This window comes from Lagopus leucura, unplaced genomic scaffold (genome assembly GCF_019238085.1).
Source record: "Lagopus leucura isolate 7727_CA_CO unplaced genomic scaffold, USGS_WTPT01 Super-Scaffold_73, whole genome shotgun sequence".
Lineage (NCBI taxonomy): Eukaryota > Metazoa > Chordata > Aves > Galliformes > Phasianidae > Lagopus > Lagopus leucura.
The window spans coordinates 63,674,659-63,693,503 of record NW_024962252.1 but is presented as its reverse complement, the minus strand read 5'-3'; the positions used below and the strand labels follow the sequence as shown (position 1 = coordinate 63,693,503).

Here is an 18,845-nt window from a genome sequence, read left to right as displayed (position 1 = left end):
TAGAAGATTAGCAATGCCATTCAACTTGTGGTACACACAACTGTTCCTGGTCCTCTTTGAGCAGAGCTGCAGCACGCAGTTACTCATCTCAGAAAGGTCAAACGTATTTCTGATAGAAGGTTATGGTCATTTACCAATCTAAGTAGGTATGGAGAAAAGAAAGCAGTTGCGAGCTGTCCTGTCATCTCAACTCTTACTCTGTTCTGACGTTCTTGAAAGAATTCTCTCACACAGGTCCAGAAAAGCCTGAGGGAAGCCAAAAGGGAATTATCATTTAATTCTGACAATCTGTCTGGAAGACATTAGGAATGTGCCTCTGCTCTAAAGAGGAATTTCAGAACGTTAAGCCAAGAACCAAAAATGCAGTCCTACACAGTGAGACCCTCCAGTGCACAGTGTGCACCTTAAGCAGTACCTCAGTCCTTCGCTCACACTTCAGCCGGCCTACAAAATCAGTATGCTGTGCCATGACCTACTGGGTCACCTCTGTGGAAAGCAAACAGGAAGGTATCAATACAGTGAAGTCCAAGCCACCAAGCCACCGTATTCAAACCCCAAGTGCCAAGCAGACCCTGGCTCAAGCAGTGTAGAAGCATGCTCCTGCCATCTCCTTCCCATGCAAGTTAGAGCAAGTTTCCCAGAAAGGGACCAAACCAAATTTTTTTTTTTTTAAACTAAATGCTTTTAATAGAAAACAAAATACAAAATAACTCTTTCCAGAAAGCAGAAATATTTAATCTCTCTAAGTGACAAATTAGAACGTGCTTTTTCTGCAGATCCTTGTTTTAAATGCTGATGATTTATTTCACAAAGTGTTCATGAAACTGATATTGCAACATTTGGAGAAAAATCCAACACTGGCAAAGCTGCCTCTGCGTATGCACAATAATTTAGTAATACTATTTTTTCCTCACGTCACTTTGTGTGTATGTCTCTCTCCCCGTCCCCTTCTTCCTAGATTGCCAACTTCCTTTTACGGAAATACTTCTGTGAGGTGCAGTGGTAGACTGACATGTCTTGCTTCAATTAGGAGTCCAAACATAGCCTCTTCAGTTCCATCGTGCCCTCCTCCAGCCAAAGCAAGTCTTGTATTACCCTTTAAGCCACCGCCCTCACTGTTCTCCCATCCTCAAAACACAGTGCAACCAGATTCAGAAAGATCCCTCATCATGGAACATAAATACAAATATCACAGCTAATACCAGGAATCAAACTCAAACAACAATGCAGAGACAGGCCTCTACTAAGGTCAGACTTCCATCCTCTTATTAAAAAGAAAGAAGGTATTTTCTGCGTAGCTAGTCCAAAATATTGCAGAAGTGCAATAAGGAGCTGTAATATTTGGGACCGCAATGAGTGTAGAAAATACATAATGTTCTTTTAATATAAGGGTCTTAAAATGCTGGTACTCTGCAATACCAAGAAAAGAAAACAAAACACACTGGGCCAGTAGTTCTCCACACGCTCAAGCCTCAGTTAGCAGTAGATAAGATGTGCCCATCAATCAACGCAGGACATTTAAGTGCAGGTCAGCAGCTTATCTGGCTGGCAGTTTCACTTGTCTGGATCACACTTTTGGTTTCCCCTTTTCCTCTCCTACAAATACAGGATTAGAACACACGTGTATTTTCATCACTCCTCCTTTTTCTTTACTCCATTTAACAGCACAGGCCTTTTTATGGGCATGAAATTTTAAAGCATTTGCATCGCTCTGAACGCGCCTTTCAAGGGGACAGAGGCAGAAAAGTGTTTCACAGTCAGTAATCTCAGCTTGTAATGGACTCTGGCATTCAACACCCCCACCCACTTCCCTAAGGAAAAGAAAAAAATTAATGTTCCTGATTTTCTTGTGCAATTCCAGTCACTAGAAGAAGATTACAGGCCATAAACTGTACGCTCAGTACATTATTCATTTGTCCGGTATATACACCAACCAGTTCACTGGAAGACCCATCGGCAGGGGCATTGCAGTACGTGTTACGGATGTCCCAGACCCGGACAGAATTGTCCATCGAGGCTGAAGCAATTAAACTACTGTCAGGGCTAAAAGTAAGGCTGGTTATGTTGTCCGTGTGCCCCCTCAGTTCTTTGTAGAGAGTTCCTGAAGCCAAGTCCCACAGCTTTAGCCGCTGGTCTTCACCCGCCGAGGCCAGGTACTTACCATTGGGAGAAAATGCAAGTGCCAGCACGGGGCCACGATGCCCGGTGAACAGGCGCACCGAGTTGCCTTGCTGAGTGCTCCATAAGCGCACAGTCTTGTCTGTGGAGCCTGTCGCTAAGTAGTTGGAATTGGGGTGGAACTTGACACAGTCTACATCCAGTAAATGGCCTGCATATATTCGCAGAGGGTACGTCCGATCAAACGACCAGAGTCTTGCGGTGCGATCATGGGAGGCGCTGGCAAAGTACAGGCTGCAGGGACTGATGTCCAAATCCCAGACAGGGTAGGCATGTCCTTGGTACAACACAGTGTTTGTGAAACTTCCGAGGTCCCAGTATCTGATGGACATGTCCTCAGAACAAGACAAAAGTCCTGAGCTGTCTGAAAGGAACCTGGTGCTATACACAGGCCCACAGTGTCCTCTCAGGATTTTCATTTCTGTGCCTGCGCTGTCATCTTCTTCCTCCTGGTCAGGAAGAGGAAAAAAAAACAACAAACAGAGAAAAGCATGTTTATCTGTTCAGCACATACAGGAAAATAAGCTGGCATTGACACAGAAGAATTTATTTCAGATGTGGCACATTCTGCGCAGCCCCAAGACACAAATGCTGCTAGTGCATTTGGTATCAGTGCTAAAAGAGCTGCTGAGATCAGACTTATGTAAGAGGTTTCACCCCTACTTTGCATAGCCTCACGCCTGCTCTAGAAGGCAGTTAACCCAGAATCATATGAAAAATAAAGAAAAAATAAGCATTTTAGGAAAGCTTTCCAAATGCCTGTTGCTTTAAAATACTTGTTAAAAACATCTGCTAATTCCCTCTCCACTCCCTGCTAAAATTTTGGCTAGATGTTAAAACAGATCTTGGCATCTGCTCTTTTGGTGTGGTCATTCTTGGAAGTAAAACTCTCAGTAGAGAAAAAGAAGCCCAGATGTCTTAAACAAAAGGCAGGAGGCAGAAGGACAAGGCCAATGTGACAAGCTGCGTACTGGACATTCCTTCTCAGCCCCACACTTTAGCAGAGATCCAGCAGAGATCATAGTATCTATTTCTCTGCGCCAGCACCATCAGGATGCTTTTACACCCCCACCTTTCAAGACCAGCAAATGCATCTTATTTAGGCCAAATAATCTATTTTGGGGTAGGAGAAGATAAGTAATCACAAAAAGGATTGTAGTGGAAACCTTTTTATCCTGCAGCTCTCCAATTCAAGCACCACAGCAGATCATCAACAATTAAAGGCTTTTACATTTTAAAAACCTCAATGAGCTGTGCTAAAGGAATTTGAGCATTTTACTCCTTCTCAACAGAGGCCATCTATGGGAGTCTGCTCAAGCAGCACCTCGATAACCAAAGGCTACAGACTGCACAGGCTGCAACAAATTTCAACTCCAAACAGTGTCCTTGTCCAGCAAGTTGCACTCTCATCTCATTGAGAGCACAAGAAGAGAACCACGGCTTGGGATGCATCTGCTTGAGACCATCCTTCCTTGGGATGCTCTTGCAGATGCTTTCAATCACTAGTGAATCAGTAACGCTTGCCTATGGACAAATCTGCATGTGCAATTCAACACGATGCCCCTTTGTTTGTGAGCAGCCTCATGTACTTTTATCACTGCACACCGGTTTCTGTTTCCTGCAGAACAAGCACTTCCTGCCCTGAGAGGAAACTCAGCTCCCCAGGGCTGTTGCTGACCAGCAGAAGCCAGCGCACAGCAAGCGGCTCTCAGCTCTCACAGTCACCTCTCAGGGCTGCAGGACCTCAGGAACCACAGTTTGGCAGCATTTACCTACAGCCCTCAAAGCCCTTCTCATCCAACAGTTTCAAATCCCACTCACAGAAGTGAGCACGCTGTAACTCTGCTGGCTTGCTGTCTTCCTCCATCCCGGCTTTGTGCTCAGTGGTAGGTGGCAAGCAATGTTTGATAATGCTAATTCTCTTCAGAGTAGTCGGCGCCCATGGGAGTTTTATGATGTGGCTCGGAGCCAACCCCATCTCTCATGGAAGGTGAGGCACAAAGAAATTACAGGCTCCAGCAGGCAAAGCTCTGTTCTTATTCAAATTGCTTTTTCTACTTCAGACAGAGCACTGCTTGCTGGAATCCACAGCACCTCTTTTAATATGGTAACGGCCTAGAATGCTGATACCTACATTGTTTTATCCTATTTAATTATGACCAAAAGATCCCTAACAAATTTCCAACAGAAGTCTGCTCCAGTGCCCTATACTGCATTACAGTTTTGGTAAATTCTGCAAGTCCAGGTACTTAATTCTATGCTTTCAAATTCATACAGAGCTACTTCAGCTACCTGCAAGAGCATACACTTTTGCTATTACAAGCACATGCTCTTCTTCTCTTATACTAAAGCAGCAGCTGATTTGAAAATGCCTGCCTAAGAATTCAAAAGCCACACTTCTGTATGAGCACAGGTAGCAATTATTATCTTTCTCTTCTGTTTGATACTCAGTGAAACAACTGCACATTTCTGTTACAGTTCACTGAAAATGGGATACCTGTAATGCTTCTGAGTCACTACATTCTTCCTTTTCCTCCCTGTAAGTTAGCCTGCTAGCCAGAGCGGGCTAAATTTACAAGCTATTTACATCTAATTTAAACAATACCCTACAGATACAGTAAAAGCTACCTTTTATTATTTGCACTCTCCATTTTCAAAAGAATAAGTATCAAAATATTTACAGTAATGGGACAGAACTGGAAAACTGACACTACTGAACATTAAAAAAAAAAAAACAACAAAATAACTGCTCATCAATAGTGAGTAAGAAATCATCCTGAGCTAGTACAAGACACCCCAAAACTGTTTTGTTCTTTTCAGTTTGTTAATGTGTTGGCATGTTTTATTATATTGCACACCTTTCAAATGAGGCAATTGTAGATAAGACTGCCCAACACTTCAGTTATTGCTTAAATCAATAAATGAGTTTGACAGGACAGTCACCTGAATTCAGAAAATGCAAATGTTTCACTGCATTTAACCTTGTGAGCAGCAAACCTTACCTAGCCTTCTGTGCAGCATAAGCATCAAGGGAATGTCTGACCCTCAAAAAACCAAACAACAAAAAGCCATCCTCCGCCACCCCAGAAAGACTTTCTTTTACTCTAAGCACTATCAAGTTTCTCTGAGTATCATTCTTCTCTCTCATCCTGTCAGGATGGAAGATCTCTCATCTGCCTACAGTAGGGATCTCTAGCAGGGGAACTCAAGGAGGTAGACACCAAGGCTCTCCTTGCAGGACATTTTTACTGCTTCTTCCCGCACTGCCTCCTCTGCCTGCCACCCATCAAGATGTCAGTGCCATCCCTGCTCACTGCCATCTCAAGGACCGCTGCCACTCACTGTCTTAAAAGTAGAGTCAAACAGGGTCAAGTCTTAGCCTTCACAGAATTTAAAGGCTTGTCACTCTTATGGCTATTTGGAATAAACAGCATAATTTTCTGCTGATGATTGATGTAGCACCAGTGATGAGCATGGCAAACAGTAAGGCCATTCGCACTGCTGCAAAATTGCATTTTGTACAGGGACTACGGAGTGGCATCTGTGAAATAACACTATAAATAAAATGGAATTTCTTTATCCCTAAATGCTGAGCCTCCCCTGTTTCCAAGAACCAAGCTGACACTGGCAAAGCGTATTTGGGCATCACACTGAGCAAAATTCACTAAAACTACAGCTAATAGAAAACTGACTTTAAAGCCTTTGTGTCAGTAAGAGACTTGGAAAAACTATTGATCTCTTCTGCCAAATCACAACTTCACACATATACACACGCAAAAGGAGTTAATAAACCAGTAGTGTCACTTCAGTGCCATCCTGAAAGAGATCCACTGAAGCTATCACAGCCCCAGACCTCTATAACTTCTTAAACTGCATGACTAATGTGCTTGCAGCAGATCAGAAACCAAGCTGAAGGCTGATTATTTTGAGCACTACTTACATACAACAGTGCATCCCAGTCCAATTACTCTATACAGAAATCAAACAGAACAAAATGAAGAAACCCTACAAAAACCAGCCAAGTGTCACATCCTATACAGGTTACAGAACTCGATGCAGTAGTGTCAGTGCACTTCAGCCTTTTCTGTTGCCAAAGTTTCCATCAGATTTATTGCTATGAACTGTTGCAGATCAGACTGCCATGACGGTCTGAAACACAGCTTCCACTCACTGAGCTACATGCTGGTGACTGCAGCCCAGCAAGGGTAGTCTCATTCAAGTTGGCTTGATATCTGTGCCTTCCACCTCAGTGGCACACATGTGGATAGTGGTCTGTTTCTACCTTTGATCCCGTGAGCATGTTTCTGAGCATCCCTTTGATCCTGTGGGCATGCACTTGCTGCTCTCTGATACAGGCATTTGTTTCCTTTGCAGTCCTTAGGCTTTCATTGGCATTCAAAGATACGGAACCAATGATCTGCTCAGGCTGATGTTTGCCCTCAACTCTGAACTCCAGATCAGATCACTATTTGTTTTGTTAGTGATGAAATGATTCAGGGCAACGATGACTTTAATTTGTGCTGGTCTTTGACCAGTTTTTTAGACCTGTGCATAAATACTGCAGGATACACAAGATCTTAAAACAAACAATGCCATTTGTTTGTAATTAAGCTTCTGTGGCCATTTCATAATATATGTAAGAAAAAGCAAATACATGCCAACAAAAAGCTAACATATACTCCTGACAGCTTGGCAATATCCCACTTGTCTAAAGCCTGGAGTCAAAGAAGGTGATCTGCTAATTTACCAGATAAATTTTCCTAGTCACAGGTTATTTTCATTTATTTTTCCTGAAAGGCAATCCATAGCCAAATGTCCTAGGAACTTCTGCAGCTTATCATGACAACAAACCCACAGCTCCACCCTGGGTTAGTGTGACCTGCTCACTCAGCAGAAGGGCTTAACCAGAGAAGTGGTGAACACACTGCTGTGCTGTTTCACCTGGACACCTGCCTCTAGATCTCAAGGTAACTAACAAAGCAATCTTGACTCATACACCTCATCATATACCAAACTATGCACTATTTAAAAATAAACAGAACCTTGCCACCAGGTATTTTTTTATGAGTAGAAAATAAAACAGCGGGGGAAAAGAAAAAAGGATGCTTCTGCTAAATGCACAACAGAAGAACAATTGAATGCTTCCTCCTCCTTGCCCCCCCCTTCAAGAGGAGTGATTAAACAAAGGAGTTACAAACTGATCTCTAACCAGATATAAGATGCTACACGGGCAGTTGTGGTGAGAGGGGAGGGAGGGTGTGACTAGAAGTTAAAAGAAAAAGAAAAAAATCTGGAAGATGTTATCTAGCCTGGCATGCAAAGGCACAGATATCCCAGTCCTCATCTTTAGCACTCCAGCACAAGTGGGAATTATCTGAAGCTCCTACACTACTGATTCTTTAATGCAGACTCACTGTATAATTTTTCAATTCCTCACCTCTTGCTAGACTGACTCTTTACTTCTTAAGTTTTTCACTTAAGCATACTTTTCACATCTGAGGCCTCAGACCAACTTTCTCTGGTTCTTTTTTTACTTTATCCTTCCCAATTCTGCCTCCCTTTCACCACTTTTCTGATTGCATTTTGAACCACTTCTAGTTTTCACTACAGTGTGTTTTTACTTTCCATATTTCCTCGTTTAATCTTCCCACCCACAGAAGAAGGCTCTGTGCTAACACAGCACAGAGTGTTCTCCAGTAACCTGTCTGTATCTGGCTGCCTCTGTACTGTGATCTCTTCAAGGACAATAAGAAGAGGGAGATCTGCACCTAGGACTCATGAACTGTGACCTGAGCACACTGTCATTACACCTCAGTGCAGCATTTTACAAGCAAGGCAAGAAAGAACAGGGATAAGAGGAGGCTGTAAGAGGAAGTGAGTCAAGGCAGACAGGTGGCAAAGAGACTCACAGTTTCCTATAACACTATTAGATACTCAACATAAAGTCTGAATATACCTCAATAGAAAGGGTATTGAGGAGGGAAAAAAAAAAGAAAAAAAAAAAAGAGGTATTCAAACCTCCTCATCCAGGATATCACAAGCCAGGCGGATGCGGGACACATCAACAAGATGGGGCTCAGATTTTAACTTCTTGGAACGCAGGCTCCACAGCTTAACGCATGAATTATCAAACCCAGCAGCAAGCAGCTTGCTATTTGGTGAAATCTCTGCCGTGTTCAGCAATTGCTCTGTGTTATAGAAGGCATAGAAGCAGATGGTTGTTAAGGAAGGGGGCCCATCCTTGACGCGTTTAATGCTGTCCTGCAGTAATTCCAGCGCTGCCTCATTCTGCAAGATGGAAGCTGGTACCTCGCTGGGCTCCAGCCCGTTGCTCTCATTACGCGAGGAGCTCCCACTGGCGTAGAGCTGGTAGTCGGTCCTCTTGGAGGGCTGCACATCCAGGTGGATGTGCAAGGTCAGGACTTTGCACAGGGCGTTGTTGTTGTCACTTTGGAGGTAGCGAAGAAGGTAGTTGTAGCTGTCCTCTTGAAGGCGGATGACGTACTTGTTGTCCAGAAAAGCCCGGAGCTTCAAGTTGGACAGGATATCTTGAATAGTCATGGTAGTCTGTAACTGCTCAATGATATCCTTCTGGCTGGCATTCTGCAAGAACATGCCATGGAAGCGGCTGTAAAAACTGTCCACTGTGCTTTTGAGGCCATTCTGGACCATGTTCAGATGGAGGTAGACAAAGAGGGGATACAGAAGAGGCATCACTTCATGGCTGTGCTGAGAATCTGAATCTACAGAGAAAAGAGCAACAAACTTTGAACAATTTCCCAATCCACTTTCTAATCGGAATAAAGCAGAGCAAGGACAATTACTGCAAAAAGCCTCAAGAATAGGACTGTTAGTTTTTGGCATTTAAATGGATCTTTTCAGCCACTTAAAGGGGATACAGAGCATCTACTGAAGATTTAAGTAGAGATTTCAAGTTGATGAAGAATATTATCAGAAAAAAAAGGGCAGATTTCAAAACTCCTTTTAGGAGTGGTCAGTTATTAAAATACTACCTAGCTACATGACAGTCGGATTTTTTCACTCTGTATTTCAGAAAATACATACATTGTCCATTGAGATAAACTCTAAAATTTACTTGTTACATTTAAAATAACATTTAATACAGTTTCAGTCAAAAATATTTATGTAGTTTGTGTTGGCCTGAACTTAGATGGCTTTTTTTATTTCCCCCTAGGCTTCAATAAAACTTGTACATGATGCTTTGGGTGGAACTGATTTGATTTATCCCAAGCTACAGTTGTCAGAATGTACTGCAATATTCTGGGCTTGTTCCGTTTCTGTGCCAGCTCGTGTGCATGCTTTCTGTCTCTCACCCTGACAAGGCAAATCCCAGCAGTAATTCCTAGTGCACTGTGCAAACAGCTCCCGATTAGGCTATGCTGTACCTTGCAGAGACTGATCTGTGCAGCAGCTTCTTGGAGCTGTGCCCCTCCCACCAGCTGCAGGGAGCTGTGAGGAGCAGAGCACTGCCACCGGGTATCATAATCCCACACAGGGCACAACAGTGACTTACTGGAGGCCCAAATGCATCTCCCACTGTGTACCACCCTTTCTAACTTCCCCTTCAATCACTACCAGTAATATTAACCAACAATGCACAGTGGGACCGAGGCTCACTGGAGAAACGTAGATATGTCACAAAGTGGGGAGAGTGGCAACCTCCATCTTCAAGGCACTATTATAAAAGACCTTATCCATTTTTTGGCTTTTTGTTGTTGCTGTTGATGTTTTTTTCTTTTAAATCTCCCCACCTTTGGGACTCTAGGAGAAACATGAACCTGGAATTATGGATGCCCTATGCACCCCACTATAGCATAAAAATATTTTTCCCATCATGTATTTGCAGTTTCTAAGTCTGTACAGGTAAACGAAAGGATATAAATTATCTCTTAGTTGCCTTGACAATTGAAAAAGAAATCAGTTATGAACAAAATTCAAAATTCCTAGGCTAGGGGACAGAAATTAGTGCAGTAATCTACTAAGCTATCTGCCATTCATATAAGGCATTGCCATCTTCCTTTTTGTCTTGTATACATACAATGCTTTTCAGAAGATCTACAGATATAGAGGTCAAATCTATATTAACAAGATAAGTTCAACAGACAGCTAACAGACAAAGCTACTCAACCATCAGGTAAAAAAAAATAAATAATAATAAAATATATATATATATATATTTTTTTCAGTTGTAGTAACTGAAATCTCATAGCTTGGAATCAAAAGATTCAGACAGAAACATGACTTGAAGTCCTAAGACTTTCTCTAGTCCACACCACGCCTCTCCCATTCCTGTACTAATTAACCACACTGTATGTCATGATCTTGAATTTTGTTATACTGTCATTTATTTGTTGAAATGGCACAGATCCAGCTGGCTTCCTCTTCCTCGCTTCCTGATATTTACCTGTGAGAAAATTGCGTAGTCGTCCAAATTGTACTTCATATTGCTGTGGCTCCGGCAGGCAGGGAGCTGCAGACACGACGTTGGCACAACCAGATTCAGATTGGACTGTGAAGTAAAATAAATAAAATTAGGATTTAAGGAGTTTTGCATGTGTGCTTGGAAATAAAACTTCTCGTAAGATCCAATGTAATCCAGCCACCGGGGTGACATTTTTGCTTCATACTGTCCAGGGAGGACACTGTCTTAAGCACCAAAACAAGGCATTTATTAAATTTAATCTAAAGAGTTACACAACTGAGACAGATCATGAATGAAAAACGAAACTGATTTTTTTTTTAATTTAAAAAAAGCTTAGCAACTCTTCTGCTTGCTCTCCACCACCCCAAATACATTTTTAAGCTTTCAGATATGTTGAGTTCAGAAGAAACAGTGTAATGTTGCCACAGATCCCTTTAGAGGTTTACAAGACACTGGATGGTTTTACAACTTTGCACTCAGAAAGAGGAAAGCAATTTCTAACTTTCTCCAAAACAAAGTCTCTCCATCTGCTAAAGCCAGCACCCATTAAGACACAAGGCCTGCAGTAACCCTACCACAGAGCATCAAGGTCATCTCAGATGGTATTAAACTGATTTTGGAATCAGCACCAGCTCTTATAAATGTGGTTCTGTTACATCTAGAAAGGAAATGACTTATTTCTCTGGCACAAAACCCTTCCTCTTCTGCTAATGCCCTAGAATCTGCCTTGAGGCTTTGTGCAGGTTTATAGACATTCGCCTACATAACCTGGGCAAATAAAAATACTGGTAATTAGAAACAAAACCTGCATTCCTAAATTTTAACTGATGTATTTAATTCTTCTGTTCTTGCAAGAGCAGGACAAGTCAAGGAGCTTTGTTTTCCTCTTTATTTTTTTTTTTAAATAAACATTCATAACTGTTTTACCCTCCATAATACTTATTCTCTTTATTCTCCCTTTCAACTTCTTCAACTTCTTTCGGCCTTTCCACCTCCCAGTCCCTTTCATTCCTGCCTCTTTTCCTTCCTGCCCTTGATCGATCACTTTTTTTGTTCAGGCATTTGGCTCATGCAGAGGCACAGATAGCCTTGGAAGTCTATAAACAACATCATCAAATTTTCACGTGCTCAAGAGAGAGGCCAGCCTGCAGCTCATCTCAATGCGTCTAATTAGAAAGAGATCAGCTCATGGTATGCACACAGCCTGTCACTATTCCTCCCCTCACTCTGTATCCCTGCCTCTTAGAGAAATACAGAAGATGCATTTACTGCAGGGAAAGCTGAATTCATCTTCAGCAACAGAGAGTTAAGCAGTGCTTGTCTTCTTCCCAGGGGAAGCACAACTAAAGACTCCAGTACCAATAGCCTATCTTCTAGCAAGTCAGTCTCAAAACAAACAAATACAAGCTGTTAAAAGATACACATACACTGTACTTTCTACAGCCTGGTTGCTTCACAGGCTCCATGTTGATAAGAATTCCAGGCTTAGAGCTTTGCATCAAAACTCAGAGCATCAGTTTATAAAGAAAACAACTTTAAAAACAAAGCAAAACATTTATGTAATGCTACTTATTGGTATTAAAGCCTAAATTAAAAAATACCTTCTATTTGGGCTCATAATTTAATATAATCAGTATTAATCATAAGGAAATAAACTCACACAACAATTCAGAAACAATCAGCAACAGTTTTCAGTGTCACCCATGCCACTTGTGGCAAAAGCAAAGGACACCAGAAAAATAGAAATAGGGTCTTTCTTTCAAATGTAAATCTGTGGCACTGCATAAGAGTCAGCTCTACAGAGCTTCAGTGGCCTTGTTTCAGCAGGAAGGGGCATGACTTTCCATCCAGCTTGTGCCACAAAGCACAGTGTCTGTCCTCAGCTTAATGAAGCGCTCCCTCCATGTCACCTACTTAACTTTCTTTCTGTAAGTAACAGAATTCCAAAATTAAGATGCCCTTCCTGCTTTAGAAAGGAGAAACCGATCTTCAGCTGCGTATTCTAGAGCAGGCTGACTGGATGACCATCAGGCCCTGCACTTCACTCAATAAAGATGCTAGAGCTTGATCCTACCAAGCACACAGCAAACAAGCCCTAACCTAGCAGCCAGTGACAGCAAGTTCTAATCTTTTTCCTTCTCCAAACTCTTGCCCAGTTAACGCTGCTAAAAGGGATCAAGAGCTCAACAGCTCCCAAAAAATCAGATATTCAGGTATTTTTTTCTCCCGGTGGAAGAAAAACACATTAAGAGATCTACACTATTTTCTTCTCCACTTTCCCTAGTGGCCGTAAGTGCAGCTATTGGAAACATCTGCTCCCTGCCTTCACTTCCTGTAATTGCAGCCAGTTAAGCAACCCGCCAGCAAATTCCAAGGAACCCATTCCTGTTTCAGGGACACCAACAGCACCCTTCTGGTCTCCTGTTTCTGCTAAGAAGGAACAAATGCAGGGCCGTTTCATAACAACTGGTTCTCCTTCGATGAAAGTGCAATTAAGTACAATTTTACATTAATTCTGACAGTCTTAAGTATTGATAGGATACCGTGGACAATATTGGAGAAACCTGTTCTTCAGTTGCTTTTTCTATCCCTCAAACACTCTTCTAGTTCATTAAAAAATATGAGACAGTCAAAAGGAAGCTCTGAGCTGTATTTTAGTGCAAAAACCAGAACTGTGTAACTATAGCAAGTATGGAGAAAGGCTGAAGAGGCTCTGGAGGATGACAAAAAGAATAATGAAGGCAAAACAGAGAAACAAAACTATTTTAAAACCAAAACCAGTGGACACTTCACTCTGAAAGGAGAAATCAGAATTGAAGACAGCAGTAGGCAACTCTCCCATTTCTAGAGACCAGCTAATTTACAATGCAAACAAAGGAAAGAGCTGAACAGAAAAAGTAAGGTGAGTTTTGTTAAGGACAAAACAAAATCATCTCCAGAAAAAAATATTTTATTGCTTTCTCTGAAATAAAGCTGTGCTAGCATCAGAACCTGGCCAGCTTTTATTCAGCTTACAAAACTAAAATGACTGTAGCAGAAGTATTTTGAGCTTGTTTTGTCAGGATAAATACATGCTAGGATTTTCTCTTTCAACACAGTCATTTGCAGAACTGCAGCATATTCACTGATAGCTTACTACCAGCATGTCTGACATGGAGAAATAGTAAGCAGCAGAATACACGATAGCAGACCATTTTCAGTTCTAACGAAAATTGATGACTAAGATCTGAATCATTAGCCACAAAACCCTTGCGCTGGCAAGAAGATACAAACTAATAAGAAACTTAGTAATAATATTTGGTGAAAGATTAGTAAAGAGACAAAAAAAAAAAAATCAATCACAAACAGTCATGCTTTACTGAGGTCTTTTTGCATGATGCCATGTGGGAATGCAAGGACTTGCAGTCCAATTCAGCTCTGTTTGTCCTTCAGATACTCTGCACCCTCCCAGTATCAATCAGTTCCAACTTCTAATCCCATTCCAACCGACCTTTCTACTCTTCTTTTCCCTAAAACATCTCATCAAAACCAACCAAAACCAATTTGCATCTCACTTCGGTTTCATATCTTCCCCATCCTTCCAGTATTACTTCAGAGAGTTGCAGCAAGCGTCTGCCAACTTTAAAAACAGCAAGGAAATGAAAAATACTGAGAAGGTGCAAGTCCATTTTAATAACAAAGCATTACCCAATTTCCTTCAGGCTCCTACAAGAGTCAGCCTACACATCTACCCATACATCTCTCATCTTAGGACTAAAATAAATACAGCAAAATAGTCGAGAGGTAGAAAGAGCCATTTTGGCATTCATCTTTACCCAGGTACAAGCACAGAGTTATACAACAACCAATGTTTTGTCATATTAAGCTGTATCACAGGTAAATCATATCCTTGCCACTCTCAGCTGGGAATACCATTACATCCTAAACAGATCAACTAAAAAAGACCCACTCTTCTACTTGTGCTTTCACCCCAAGTTCAACCTTGTATTTTTCATTACTTTTAAATGTAAATAAAGTGTTTACAACCTCCATATCACTTGCATCTTTTCAACATTTGCAGCCGCACAAATACTAGCACAGTTTATTTTAACATAAAAAAAGATAACATTAAAAAAAGATAAAAATATAAATAGTCTGCCTGGTCACAGAGAAGACTGGGATCAGCAAATAGCATAATAGAATCCAAAAGCCTTTAAGAAAAAGAAGACAGTTTATTTCTGTGCCTCATCAACTGAAGGGTTTTCCCCCCACCCCCCCAAGTGACACATAGGAGCTTTCACAATTTGAAATACGACAAGGCCAGAGAGAAAAAACCAGCCTGTATCACTTCCATTTTACATGACATAGGCCTCCTGGAGCACAAAGGTACAATAGATTTTCCTACTTCTACTTAATCCCTCCTGCAGGCTCTTCTAAGTTTGGTATCAAAGTACCACTACTCACCACACTTCATGTTTTCTAAGATACAGTGCATGTATTTACCACTATCCAAACCCAATGTTCCACGGCCCATGCATCTCAATTTTTTATGCTTCTAACTATAGTTTAATTCTCTGAAATCACTTAACTCACTCCAGCTTCATACTGGCAAATTTCCTTCGAAAGGGAAGCTCTCCATACATACAGGTGAATTCATTTAGCTTTACCAAGATGCACGATCATGCGTGCTGGCAAGAAGCACTCACAGAAAATAGCAGGATTACCTGTGAGATTAGCTGCCATCTCTTCAGCAGTCTGACACAGCCTCAGCCCTTGTTTTAGGGGACCTTCTGAGTCCACATACTGACGGCGCTTGAGGTAGCAGGACACTGCCATCTGAATCTGTTCTGTGCGTACGCGTTTCATGACCTGGAAAGAAAAGAAAGATGATGGACTGTTACTGTGGAGGCATCTGCTGAGACCAACACGCACCATAGCTGTACTGCAAGTGATAGGGAACAAATGGCATTTTCATTGCTGAAGTTAAACAGCTCCATTACTGACGCATGAAATAAAGCTTGTGGGCACCTGTCACAGTACCAAGGCATAACCTTCATGCTTTGAATCAGCTCCCTGAAGATATTTTGCTGCTTAATTCTACTGATTTCACTAGGAAATCCACAATACCATTGAGGAGTGCACACTGAAGCTGCAGTGATCAGTCAAAGTATTTGATTTTGTTAAAGTAACTCACAAAAAGGAAAGGTTTCTCCTCCTTGCTTTTTACAGTAACTTCAGTTGTGTGCTGATTCCTCTGCTTAAACAACCAACAAAATGACACCAGAAGAGCCAGGGGAATAAGAAATTAATATAAAAAGGTGGGAATTTCAGAATAGTCATGCTTTAAATAGTTTAAATAGCCTTTAAACTTATTTGGGGAATCAAAGAAGCAACAGCTTATAGCCTGAATTTACAGGTCAGGGCCAGCGTTCTGGTGCCTCAGTCAGGTACGTTTCCAGAAAAAAAAAATAAAGAAAAAAAGAAAAAGCCAAAGCCTTTTACACCTGCCCCCATCCATGTAAACTTATTACATTAGACAAATTAAAAAAAGATCCTCCGAAGTTTCCCCTAAGTAAATTTTGAAAGCCATCCTCACAAGCACTACCTGGTTGTATCTCGAACCCAAAAGGAAACTGATGCTCACTTTCAACCTCTGGCTTTTAACAAAAGCCTCAAGAAGGGGAATGGAACAGCTCACTTCTATCTGAGTGGTTACCAGCTGCCACCAACCTTTAGACAATAGCCACGGAGCAGCTAAATCTGATGAAACGCAGCTTTGCAGAGAGTCAGGCACATACGACCTTTCTTCCCTCTTCCAAGAACTGTGTTCCTAACAAAACGCCAACTCAAAAAGCAGGCCATAGCCCAGCCTTCTCAGTATCCACACACGTCTGTGCTTATCCCAGCTGTCAGAGCAATGAGCTATCTGAGAAGTCCCAAGTAGACAGAGATGCAAGGTTTTAGCATAAGTCACTTCAAACACATAGTGGAACTGCAAGCCCTAATGCTAGGGAGAAAACTTAAAAGGGATTTCCATTTGCTTTCAAGGGTGAAGTAACAGCTGATGGTAGGGAAGGGGCACTGACACCTGTAAGTTTTGAAAGCATTCTCAGATAGATCTATTAAAATCAACTACAACTTATTCCATGCCAAAAACAAATTTCCTTTTAACCTTCAATTAAATAAATCATCTTGATTTATGCTGCTACAAATGCACCCTCAGCAAGTCCACTGATGATATAAAGCTGGGAGGAGTGGCTGACGCACCAGAATGCTGTATTGCCATTCAATGAGATTCAGATAGGCTGGAGATATGGGAAGGGAAGAACCTGACGAGGTTAAACAAGGGCAAGTGCAGGGTCTTGCACCTCAAGAGGAATAATCACACTCATCAGTATAGTTAGGGGCTGAGCTGCTGGAGATCTGCTCTGCAGGGAAGGATCTGCCGGTGGACAGCAGGTTGGCCACGAGCCAGCAGAGAGCCCTTATGGCCAAGAAGGCCAATGGGATCCTGGGCTGCATTATAAAGAATGTGGTCAGCAGGTTGAGGGAGATGATCCTCCCCCACTGCTCTGCCTGGTGAAGCTCCTCAGTTCAAGAAAGGCTGGGTCTTTCTTACTTTCAAGTGACAGTGCAGCAGGACAGAAGTCTTCCCCAGGAAACCCCTTTGGGCACCAAGCTCAGGCCTCTTACTTTGCCATCATCCCTCACCCTTAGCACCAGAAAAAGCAGTGCCACAAGCAGGGAAAGCTTCATAGTGAAAAATGGATTGATAATGCAAGAAAAAAACAACATTCCTATAAATATTCTTCTCCAAGCGCTAAAAAACAGGGTTTATCATAAAACAAACGTAAGAAAGGGCTGCCAAAATGCCTTGAGCTGGGCTCAAATTGAGCACATTCACAACAGGTCAATGATGCAGAACTGAAGGGCAAAAAGGACACATTTGTCCCCCCTGGACCTTCGCATCATGTCCTCGCCTGGCTCTCAGAGCTGAAGAGGATCTTCAGGACATGCACACATCAACCCTATGTTGCTTCTGTGCCTGCAGGAAACCTGGAGCACTCTTTAGTTAGTCTCAGCTGCCTTGCTACACCCAAACACCCCAAGAACGATAAATACTAGTGCCATTAATTATTTTGACTGATAAGCAATATACACAAGGAAAGAGAACGATCACCTCAGGAGCCTACACAGCTACTGTGCAGCCTCTTTTGCACAGTCACCAGTGCGAGCACACAAAAGAGACACTGAGCTGCTGCTCTTTGAGGAACCAGAACACAGAAACCCAGAGAATACATCGTAGGTTCCTCTTTCTTAGAAGAGCTGGAAGTTGGCTGTGCGTTGAGCACTGGGTCGGGAGAATTCACTTCCTCCCACCCAGGTGCAGGTTTAGGCAGATTCCGCAGCCCTTTAGTATCACAGCATGGACGGAGAGAAGCTGGAGGACTACTGCTGCTCTGCCCTCCGTCCTGCCCGGGGATGAGGCACCAAGGATCCAAAACACCTCCCACAAACTCTGAAGTATTCAACTCATCCAAGATTCACAAAAGTTTCAAAAGAAACAAGATAAAGGCCCACTTGGGGTAGGAAAACCGCGGCCCCAGGTGGCCGTGGGCAGGGCGCTGCGGGCAGAAAGCAGACAGCCGGGATGCGAAGCGCGCCCCCCGCGCGGGGTGCAGGTCTGGCTCCCTCCCTGCCCGCGGGCTCACGCCGCCAGCCCCACAGAGCTGCTTTCACTCCCCGCCCCCACGGCACGATCCCCAGTCCCCACACTCACCCCCGGCGCCCGCCCCTCCTCTTGTGCCGGCCCCCGGCGCTCTCCCGCCGCAGCCCCGTACGCGCCTGAGGGTTACCCCGCGGCCTCCCCAGGGCCTGCGGGGCCTCCGCCACGAGGCGGCCTCCCCACGCTCGCTCTCGCCGCCGGGCGGCGCCGCTCCGCTCCGCTACCGGCCCGCCCGCCCGCTCGCTCGCTCCCCCCCCCCCCCCGGCGCGGCGCGGGCCGCCACTTACTGAGCATCGCAGGCGGAGGCGGCGGGAGGCGGGAGCCGGCCGGCGGGGCCGGGAGAGCTGTCAGTGCGCCCAGCCGCACTGGGCGGGGGCGCCGCCGCTGCCGCCTCCGCTGTGCGCCGCGGGCGCAGCGGCCGGGGTTGCCTGTGGGCCGGCGGCCGGCGGCGGCCTCTCCATGGCTGCCTGACACACGCCGCGGCGGGGCGGGGGCGAGCGGGGCCGGAGAGGCCCGCGC

At 43.5% G+C, this 18,845-nt stretch overlaps 1 protein-coding gene across 3 annotated transcripts; it reads right to left on the bottom strand.

Moving 5' to 3' along the window:
* Positions 1 to 211: 211 nt before the first annotated feature.
* Positions 212 to 18,700, bottom strand: TAF5L (TATA-box binding protein associated factor 5 like). Of its 3 annotated transcripts, none has more exons than XM_042883040.1 (6): positions 18,614 to 18,700; positions 15,325 to 15,469; positions 10,604 to 10,708; positions 8,197 to 8,921; positions 2,162 to 2,627; positions 212 to 246 (listed from the first exon to the last, which is right to left on the bottom strand). In XM_042883040.1, exons 2-6 carry the CDS (start codon positions 15,464 to 15,466, stop codon positions 227 to 229), a joined length of 1,458 nt encoding a protein of 485 aa, XP_042738974.1. In that variant the 5' UTR covers positions 15,467 to 15,469; positions 18,614 to 18,700; the 3' UTR covers positions 212 to 226. The 3 variants fall into 3 exon arrangements, with proteins under 3 accessions (XP_042738974.1, XP_042738965.1, XP_042738957.1); XM_042883031.1 differs by lacking the exon at positions 212 to 246 and adding an exon at positions 714 to 1,596; XM_042883023.1 differs by lacking the exon at positions 212 to 246 and having other exon boundaries at positions 714 to 2,627.
* Between the last annotated feature and the right edge of the window lie 145 nt (positions 18,701 to 18,845).